The sequence below is a fragment of the Vigna umbellata genome, chromosome 9 (genome assembly GCF_029865625.1).
Source record: "Vigna umbellata cultivar VRB3 chromosome 9, Vumbellata_1.0, whole genome shotgun sequence".
NCBI lineage: Eukaryota > Viridiplantae > Streptophyta > Magnoliopsida > Fabales > Fabaceae > Vigna > Vigna umbellata.
In genome coordinates, this window is record NC_142173.1 from 42,024,643 (window position 1) to 42,034,772 (window position 10,130).

Consider the following 10,130-nt stretch of genomic DNA (forward strand, 5'->3'; position numbering starts at 1 on the left):
ATCTCTCTGGTTGAGCCCATTTTTATCTCTATCTTTTTAACAGTACATGTCAAAAACTACTGCAATATGTCAACCATTAATGGTAGGTTTCTTTGACTGAAAAAACATATTGTTATAATTTGTCCTAACTTAGTAGCAGTGTTTTTGTTTGAAAGCAGTTTTTGTCCTTCCTTGGGATAGCAAGGAGTTACTAGTTTTTTTTTTTCCTTGGTACATGCCATGTTCATATTGGAGCGTGACAATGAGAGTTCTTAATCAATAATCTTGTCTTCTGCAAGCTTGCAATGATGGAGGACGACTCCTAAAAAGAACATATGTTAACACAACATTCGTTGACATCAAATATGTAACAATTGCAACTTACTTCAAATGAAAATTGAATCAAACAAGCATGTTCACCCTGTCTCACGAGTTGGTCGTTCCCACCACCCAAAAGTTCAAACCCATCGTTGCACTCCTTCACTCTCCCTGTTCATGTTCCATTGCAGAACCCACCAACCTTGCCGACCTCCTACAAGGCAACCTTCCATATTCGTATCTTCACCAAATCCACACACGCATTTTCCAACTTGGTGCACACCAAGACAACCTCGTTGCCACGCGCCTCATTGGACACTACCCATCACGCATTGCTCTTCGCGTCTTTCACCATCTCCAAAATCCAAACATCTTTCCTTTCAATGCCATCATCAGAGTTCTCGCCCAAGAGGGTAACTTTTTTCACGCCTTTTCTCTGTTCAAAGATTTGAAACGGCATCCACTTTCGCCCAACGACTTTACTTTCTCTTTCCTCCTTAAGGCATGCTTTCGGTCCAAAGATCTCCGTCACGTAGAACAGATTCATGTCCACATTCAGAAGACGGGTTTCCTCTCTGACCCTTCTGTTTGCAATGGCTTGGTTTCTGTGTACGCGAAAGGGTACAACCACTTGCCATCTGCCCGAAAAGTGTTTGATGAAATTCCTGACAAAAGGGTAGTCAGTTGTTGGACTAGTTTGATCTCTGGTTTTGCTCGGTCTGGACAGAGTGAGGAGGCTTTGCGGCTTTTCCATGTGATGATTAGTCAGAACTTGCTTCCCCAAAGTGATACTATGGTCAGTGTTCTATCAGCCTGTTCTAGCCTTGAGGTGCCAAAAATTGAGAAATGGATTAACATTCTTTCAGAATTGATTGGTGATGGAGTGAGTACTAGAGAAACTTACTGTGATTCAGTTAACACGGCGCTGGTTTATTTGTTAGGTAAATGGGAGAAAGTTGAGAAGAGTAGAGAAGGGTTTGATCGAATTTCTGCAATAGGAAAAAGAAGCGTGGTTCCTTGGAATGCTATGATAAATACATATGTTCAAAACGGTTATCCTGTGGAGGGCTTAAGTCTTTTCCGTATGATGGTAGAAGAACCAGCCACTACACCTAACCATATCACAATGGTTAGTGTGCTTTCAGCATGTGCTCAAATTGGTGATTTGAGTTTTGGAAGTTGGGTTCACGATCACCTAATATCTCTAGGACATAAAGACACCATTGCCTCAAACCAAATTCTCGCCACATCTTTAATTAACATGTATTCAAAATGTGGCAATTTGGATAAGGCAAAGGAAGTTTTTGAACATACAGTCAGCAAAGATGTGGTCTTATTCAATGCGATGATCATGGGTCTTGCAGTATATGGTGAAGCAGAGGATGCATTGAGACTCTTCTACAGAATGCCAGAATTCGGCTTACAACCCAATGCTGGAACGTTTCTTGGTGCTTTAAGTGCATGCAGCCACTCTGGACTATTGGAAAGTGGGCGCTGGATATTCAGAGAAGTGTCCCTTTCCCCTAGTCTTACATTGGAGCATTGTGCTTGTTATATTGATCTTCTTGCAAGAGTAGGATGCATAGAAGAAGCTATGAAGGTTGTGATTTCCATGCCTTTCAAGCCTAACAATTTTGTCTGGGGTGCTTTGCTCGGAGGCTGCTTGCTCCATTCTAGAGTGGAGTTGGCCCAAGAGGTTTCCAGGAGGCTTGTTGAAGTAGACCCAGACAATTCTGCAGGCTATGTTATGTTGGCAAATGCATTTGCATCTCAGAATCAATGGAGTGATGTCTCGGAGCTGCGGTTAGAAATGAAAGAGAAGGGAATCAAGAAGCAACCAGGAAGTAGTTGGATTGTTGTGGATGGAGTTGTGCATGAGTTTCTCATTGGCTGTTTGTCACATCCTAAAATTGAGAGCATATACCATACATTGGGTGGATTGGTGAAGCATATGAAAGTAGCAAGCCATTGCCTGCTTGTATGCTGTTGTTAAATAAGCCGTGATTGCAGTAACAGGAAATTGCGCAAGTAATTTCTTGTCAAAGCTTGCACCTTTGGTTATATGAGCAAGGAGTATTTTTGAGGGAACTAAACTTCAATGTTGATTTTTTTTTTTATCTTTGACCATTTATCAGCATGACGACAATTTTGAGACTAAACCCCCTGGGTGGTTGTAGATTGTGTTGTGAATAACAAGTAATTAGGTAGCATCCTCCTGCATGAGATGTTCATTTTATGATCACACTCCACTTATACACGACCATTTAAAGGTAACTAATTTTTTTTTTCCATGTATGAATAATTTATTTAATTATATATATCTTGCATCAAATATAAAAAAGTCAGTTTTTTTTGTCAATATTGGTAAGTGAATAAAGCTGTACAATGAAATTACAACTAACAAAATGTGTGATATTTATACATTGTACTGGAAGGTAGTATGAAATTTATCGAATTTATCAAAATCTTTCTTAAAATAATCCATAAAATACATATACTTTCAAGTACCAACATAATTTTACAAGTTATAAAATTTTAAAGGTTAAATTTTACTTTTAGTTTTTTAATTTATTTTTTACATTGAGTTTGGCTCTTCAACTTTATACACATTTCAATTTCGTCCATGTTAAGTCTGTAAAATGGTTTATTTTCATCATTTCCATCACAAAGCTTACGAAACATGATAAGAGTATGATATGATCACTATATACTCACATACGAATATGAGTTCAATTATTTTCTTGCTTGCAATATTTTATTTTTTAAAATAACGATTGACAAAGTTATATTTGTGGCTAGGCAATTTTTTTAAAAGTTACTATTGCTGGTCCTCTAGGCAGTACATTAGTGATTCTGTTCAGATTTTGTAAACTGCTTTTTGAATAGTTGTGTTTTCTTTTATGTTTTGTTCAGAGTGCAAAGGCTTAAATGTGAGGGTGTGCTAAGTCCCTATTTTCTTGTATTTTTCATAGTTAATAGCATTCCTTTTGGGCCTTGTTTAGTTCTAATTTTCTCTTTTTTGCTCAAATTTATTTATCATTGTAAAAATCTTAATTTTTGTGAACATGTGTTAATTTGGAGTTTTTATATAGACTTTTTGTTAATAAGTTTAAAAGTAAATTCTGACGGCTTTGATTACTGTTGCATGTTTGATTCATAACTTTTTCCATAGTTATGTAATTAAATTGATTCTTTTTGCATTGCTTTATTGATTCAATTATTTTTAATTTGGATGTAAGAACGTAATTTTGAAAATGTCAAACAATTTGTAGAGGTGTTGACTTTAGAGTTTAGTGCAGTTCATTTTCTTAGCTTGCTGGTGCAGTGAACTTGAGAGGAGAAGCTTGGGTAATTCTGTGCTGTGATAAACCCTGCAGTTCCAATCCAGTGAAGTTAAGGGTAGTCATTGCTGAAGTGTGAACAAGACTTGAAGTAGGCTGGAAGTGGAGCTGAAGAAACTGGCTGTAGGCTGTCATTTCTAAAGAATTAGAAGCTAAACAGGCTTGGAAACTGCACCTGACCTGAACGTGACTTGATGGAAGAAGCTTGCATGGCAAGCTTGAATAAGCTGGAGATGTGACCTGAAGCTGGTTGGACCAAGGGAAGTAACCTGCTCCTGCAAGTTGGGACTCAAAGAGGCAAAATTAATCAAGCTAAGCTGACCTGCACTAGCCTGGCCTGAAGATTGGAGCTGACTTGTTTTACTTGCTACCTATTAGTCTTGTAATTGTGTTTTAACTAGTCTAACAGATTGTATATACTTTAGACCTGTCATTGGCAGTTGCTATTATGACTGTTTTTAGGAAGTTTTATAGGTTTTCCAGTTTTAAATCACAGCAGCATATATAAGGCTTGTTCATAGACAGATTTACTTGTTTACAATACAGCTTCCTTAGCATAGTTTTCAATAGTAGTAAAAGCTCTAGAGTAGGTCCTGTAATTGGAGTTCTGTCCGTTCATCTGAAGTTCTCTTGCTGCCTTATACTCCAAAGGAGCTAGGTTGCAAGTGCTTCAGAATCTTTGTACTTTCACACCAGTTTACATCAAATTCAAGTTAGTTTACATGCAATTTTACTTTTCTTGCAAACTTCTACAGATTCCTCTACTGCTTTTACCTTTACGTTTCTGTCTTTTACTTTCTTGCACATTTACATTTGATGCTTTTACAATGCTTTCTCACTTCTACATCAGAATTCATTTTTCTGTTGATGATCATGTGGCTTTTACTTTTGTAACCTACTAAACTCAATTATGGATTCGTGCTGAGACTTAGTGAGTATAAAGTAACCGCCTATACACCAAGGAATCCGAAATGATCCTTGGCCATCAAAAGTAAAACCTAATGAACATCAATTGAGAGTTATTGTTTTCTTGTTAGACAGCTTTTACATGCTTTTCTTTACTGCCTTTAGAAGCTTTCTTTAAATTCCCAGTTCTGCATTTGATTTCAATTCCAGCACTTACTTTCTAACCTGTTTTTACTTTCAACAATGCAATTTAATCATTTGAAACTCATTCCAAACGTTTGATTTCAGTTTTGTTCCAGATTACTCATAGGTAGTAATTCTCGTTATCTCCCGGGCACCAGTTTTTCTTTGTTTTGAATGTTGAGTTTTGATTTCTGCTGCTAAATTCCAGTTCCAATTACTGTTTCATGATTGTTTCTACATAAGATTCATGCTTCTGCATTCAATAATTACAGATTTAGCTCTTAGTTTCCAGTTCTAGCCATTTAGTTAGGTTTTCTAGGTAGGTAGTTTGCTAATTTTAGGAATTTGATGTGTATATATTGTCAACATCTGTCTCATTCATTGGTTTATTTATTGGTTTAATCATTCACGAAGTCCTTTTTTTCGCGTGGAATCTCAATTTAGTCCCTTTGTTTTTGGAAATCTCAATTGGGTCCCAAATTTATGAAAATTGTAACAATTGGATCCTTTCCGTTAAATTGTCTCCAACGGCGTTAGTGTGTGTCTGACGTGGCACGCTGTAGTCTGACGTGGATGACGTGCCACGTCAGACACACACTAACGCCGTTGGAGACAATTTAACGGAAAGGATCCAATTGTTGCAATTTTCATAAATTTGGGACCCAATTGAGATTTTCAAAAACAAAGGGACTAAATTGAGAATCCACGCGAAAAAAAGGACTTCGTGAATGATTAAACCATATTTATTTGTTCATTTGGAAGACCTCTCTGCTACTGCACCTTTGTCTGTTAGTAACACTTCACAGAAGAAAAAAGCTTCAGCTACCTACCAAAACTAACGAACACATTTAACTATTAAGTTGTGGGAACCAAAGTACGCATATTCATGGCAGTGTTTACACGTTGTCCCTGTCCACAAACCTAATAATAGCATTGCAAACATGATAGCGTGTTCAGGTTCTGTATACAAGTTTGAGGATTAAAAACTAAAATGAATGGGCAATTTTACAATAAATGCTTCAAATGAATTCTCTAAGATTGTCCCCTAAAAATATGAACATCAAGTACTAAATCTTCTTCGTTTGTTAACTCAAAGACGCAAACATTTCCAGGTTGCAACTTACATTCTTTTGCAAATGGGCTCCAACCTTGAGACAGCTTTGTTGGAACAGCACCAACCAGTTTTACCCGCCATGATTTATTCCCAAACTGTAACGTCACCTGTTTCTTGTGGAAGTACTCTCTCACAAAATCAAGTGGTACACGCTACATCAAATTATATTTGCATCAGCTAGATATGATACATCAATTCTAACTATCAACAAAACTATAACAAATAACTAAAACCGATCACATATGGTGGCTAATAGCAACTTAATTTGCTTCATAACTAAAACCTACCGATCTGAAATCTCCCCTATGATTTGCCCTTATTTTGAGCGTGAAAAAAGGATTTACGGACGTGAACTTTGCTGCTTCTTGCATAGCTCCATTTGTGAATGACATGACAGAAAAACCACATGAATTTAGAATGAACCCTACACAATATTGAAATATCTTGGAAGATGTTATAAAAGTAATTAAAGCTATTATTTACCTTTGATGGAAAAAGTATCAATACATCTAAAGTCTTGGATTTTCGTAAGGTCAACATATTCTCTATCTGATTCAAAGGAAGAAATCTACAGTCATTACTTTACACAAATAGTACGGTGTAATTTGAAAGAATAACCAACTTAAGATTACCTTGTGAACTCGAACATTTATCTTGTGAAATTGGAATTATTGACACTTTAAAACATGGAGCTTGGCTCTCGGTTAGCTCAAAAATGCAAACATCCCCAACATTCAAATAGTTATGTGATACAAAAGCCCTCCATCCCTTGAAAAATTTGCCATTCTTTAATGTAACGTGCCAAGTTCTCCCATCCAAGACTTGAAGGAGGATATCTTGTTTGCCGGTTTCCTTCAAATACTTTTTAGTAAAGATGGACGGAATGACCTGAGTTTATTCTTACAAAAGTTAGGAAATATAAAAATAACGTAATTGTTCCGGCTTCAAACAAAAAATATTGAAAACTATGTTAATGGTTAAAAAGAAGCTTGACAGCTCACCAAAATATATCCATTCACGTTTGTATCCTTCAGGGTAACCATAAAAGAAGGAGTTTCAGATCTGGTTGCACCACTATTCTCTGAAACAATCGAACATGATATGTCATGAAAAAATCACTTAAAAGCTCAAAAGATCCCTATAAAGAAAAGGATGGTCATGAAATAGATAATGTTTTAATCTAACGTTTCCTTTTTAAATAACTCCACAAATCTAGTACCTTGAAGCAGATCAACTTTAACTTGGACGTGCTGAGGTAAACTGGAGCCTGGCCCAATTGGGTGTTTCCTTGGTTTCTTAGAAAGCCCAGGAAGAGATGGTGATGTTGGAGCTACCTCAAACAAAACATTACTAGAACTGTTTTGAGTGTTGTTGGAGGGATAATTTATTTCTACGGCACATGTATTGTATATGTGTACCTCTAATGTACATGTTTGTTGGTATTTGAACGTCACAAGATGACCGTAGCCAAGGGAGTAATAAGTGGCAAATTCCTTCCATCCCTTTTCCAACCAAACATTACCAGTACCGTCTTTAGTCCAACATAGTTCCCATTCAATGCCATCGGGAACCTTGAGAAACAAAGGGTTTAACAATCTACCACCATATTTCCGAGTGAACTCCTTTGGAATCATCTGCAAAACTTTATGTTAGAACACATGAAGAAATTCACAAGTTTCATCCTACATTTATATACCATGACAAAAGTTTCAGTGGAAATGGAAATGAACATAGAGAAAGAGTATGTAAAGGAAATAATGCTCACAATTTTTCCCTTTTGGAGAGTAGTATCCACAATAATCTTGAAGAAGCGGAACTCGGAGGGAAGAGGATCAATTCCTGGGCAAGAAGAAGTCATGGCTGATGTGACTCGGTTGGAATAAAAGGTCCCTGAGGTGAAACTCAGCAGGTAGCTAGCACTAGTGGAATCAGAAACAATGAATCAGCCGCCAAGAAAAACACATAAAAATCACAAAAGCAGCTAGCACGGTAGAGTGAAAATGGTAGACAAACCTGTTCATACAGATGGCACCCACATTGTAAAGCAGAAAAATGGAAACAAATTCAATTCAGAAACATTAATTATTTTCAACTTAGCTACACCTAGGATAGGGTGAGGGCAGAAAGCATTGGCGGCTTGGAACTAGGGTGTTCGCCAAGTGCACCTTATCGACAGGAAATAGAGAAAATATCTTATGATGATTCTGCATTTATCCATCAAGCTTCTTAGTGTGAGGCAAAACCAGTATGCAATTAATTTGATCTGATGATCTTCGGGGTTTTAAACTGTGAAAAAAGTAACAAAAAATCTTTTCTTATCCTGAGCAGGTTCAACCACGAGTAGGAGTTTAACATATGGCTACGGGTGGACAAAATAAACTGTACTGGACTGTATTGTTAAAAACTACACTAAACTAAAAACTAGTTTATCGGAACTGAACTAAAAAGTAATTCAGATGAAATGAAATGAACTATAATTTGCTTTATGAAACTGCAGTATACTAAACTGGTCTAAATTGCAATGAATTATAATATAAATTGAAGTGAACTAACTGTACTAATTTTTAGAATATATTCAATAGTTTTTTCTGGAAAAAAAAAATTCTAAAACAGAAACTGATAAAACAAAATAAGTTTCACTGTAAATTCAAATCTGCCCCATGTGTTGGTACCTAAAACCAAGAAGCAGTTTTATGAACACAAGGCCTGATAACATCATTCCTTATAGGATAAACAACATTCAGAAAGTGTAAACACAGAACATAATACTTCAAAAATGAAGTCAGCAAGTTGAGTGACTCCACAATATTATCATCCATAACATATGAAAGCCACGTAACTACTATATACTATTTCCGGATCCATCTTAATAAGGCACGGGTCCATTGATCTCAAATCAAGAAAATGCATTTCTTTATACCCATCCTAATTAGTAAAGAGGTCACAATTATGACCCATTAGAACAGGGACAATGCATTGAGGTTGACATCCTTAATATATACCTCCTGGAATAGATCCCAATTTCAAGATTAGATTTTTTAAAGAATATATGAGAATTTCATCATTAGATAAGTTGCATTTTGTATTTTCTCTCTGTATCTTAGCCTTTTCATTTCCTCCTTTCATATTATTTTCCATGAAATTACCGTTTCCAGATTTTCGATTTCTTTTCATCCCACATACATATAGCACTCATAATCTTTGCCAACTATGTATAGTCAAAAGGGGTATAACATTCTCCATATTGTTCAGCTTTATCTTCATGAATATCATAAGCCTAACTAAAACTAAAAAGTTCAGTATTTGGAACAATCACTTAATGATTCCCCAAAATCCTCACAGATTTCTCCTAAACTCTATCCTCCTTCAATCAAAACAAACTAGTTATCCAATGTCACCCCGCCGGTCTAAACGCGGAGTAAACATAAAACCAGAGTTAACCAATGTGCCCCATTGACAAAAAAGCAAAAAGATCATATAACACCCTTTCAAAGCAATAATCTTTCATTAGTTTCCATCAAACTCCTCATAAAAAAAGTCTAAGCTTTGAACAACATACAACACTAAAACATACATAATCTTGAAAGAAACCTAGAATTAGCAAAGAAGAAGATAAACACAACACAAGTCATTGAATTCATGAACGGAAAAAGAAAGAGAAAAAGTGTGTAAAAGAAAGACACCAGTGGCAAATGCAGCAAGCCTCCCTCAGCCCCAAACATTAAGACGCCTCGCTCAGGCCACAAATGTCAGGGTCACGGTGAGCAGTAGCACGGCAGGACCAGGGCAGGTCACCGTAAGTTGGGTTTTCGTTCAAGCTATCCTTCTCTGACTCACGTTCTAGGACAAAATGGAAAAGGTGGTGTGATGGAAAACAACAAGGTTTAGTTGCTTGATTTCGGAGACACTGAGAGATAGGATTTCAAAGTAAATTTTTGAATTTAAAATAAAATAGATTATAATTAATATAGAATTTAATTGATGTTATTATTAAAAAAAATTATTTGAATTATAATTTAATATAAAATAATACAGTTAACTATAATTTAATATAGTTAAATTATTTTTATTCACTGGTGTAGCAGACTGCACTGACGAGGACACACCATCTCATCGTTGTCGTGGAGTTACTTTTGAAGGACAAAACAAACTTGTGCTATTTTGGGAAACAGCAACATAATGTAGAATGAATCCCCTCTTACCATTCCACTTATGCTACTCACAAACAACTGTTGTCCAAGTGTTGTGTTTTCACTTGCTTCCTAATGTCACAACATTGCTTTATCAGT

The 10,130-nt window shown here is 36.2% G+C and overlaps 2 protein-coding genes across 3 annotated transcripts; one reads left to right on the forward strand and one right to left on the reverse strand.

Moving 5' to 3' along the window:
- Nucleotides 1–216: 216 nt before the first annotated feature.
- LOC148193589 (putative pentatricopeptide repeat-containing protein At3g08820) lies at nucleotides 217–2,507 on the forward strand. Its single transcript, XM_088098292.1, has one exon. The coding sequence runs from the start codon at nucleotides 392–394 to the stop codon at nucleotides 2,288–2,290; it is 1,899 nt and encodes a 632-aa protein (XP_087954418.1). The 5' UTR covers nucleotides 217–391; the 3' UTR covers nucleotides 2,291–2,507.
- Nucleotides 2,508–5,637: 3,130 nt separating this feature from the next.
- Nucleotides 5,638–9,715, reverse strand: LOC148193590 (B3 domain-containing transcription factor VRN1-like). 2 transcript variants are annotated; one of them, XM_088098380.1, is made up of 8 exons: nucleotides 9,525–9,715; nucleotides 7,607–7,760; nucleotides 7,061–7,475; nucleotides 6,843–6,922; nucleotides 6,474–6,729; nucleotides 6,325–6,390; nucleotides 6,129–6,214; nucleotides 5,638–5,993 (listed from the first exon to the last, which is right to left on the reverse strand). In XM_088098380.1, exons 2-8 carry the CDS (start codon nucleotides 7,697–7,699, stop codon nucleotides 5,760–5,762), a joined length of 1,230 nt encoding a protein of 409 aa, XP_087954506.1. In that variant the 5' UTR covers nucleotides 7,700–7,760; nucleotides 9,525–9,715; the 3' UTR covers nucleotides 5,638–5,759. The 2 variants fall into 2 exon arrangements, with proteins under 2 accessions (XP_087954506.1, XP_087954507.1); XM_088098381.1 differs by lacking the exon at nucleotides 9,525–9,715 and adding an exon at nucleotides 7,945–8,342.
- Between the last annotated feature and the right edge of the window lie 415 nt (nucleotides 9,716–10,130).

Excerpts from the sequence above, each read along its gene's own strand:
- LOC148193590 (XM_088098381.1), bottom strand. The coding sequence starts at position 8,051 with ATGCAGAATCATCATAAGATATTTTCTCTATTTCCTGTCGATAAGGTG. Across the intron at positions 6,391-6,473 it reads TAAATGTTCGAGTTCACAAG|ATAGAGAATATGTTGACCTT; the intron begins GTAATCTTAAGT and ends CCTTTGAATCAG. Across the intron at positions 6,215-6,324 it reads TGATACTTTTTCCATCAAAG|CTATGCAAGAAGCAGCAAAG; the intron begins GTAAATAATAGC and ends TCACAAATGGAG.
- LOC148193589 (XM_088098292.1), top strand. The coding sequence starts at position 392 with ATGTTCACCCTGTCTCACGAGTTGGTCGTTCCCACCACCCAAAAGTTC.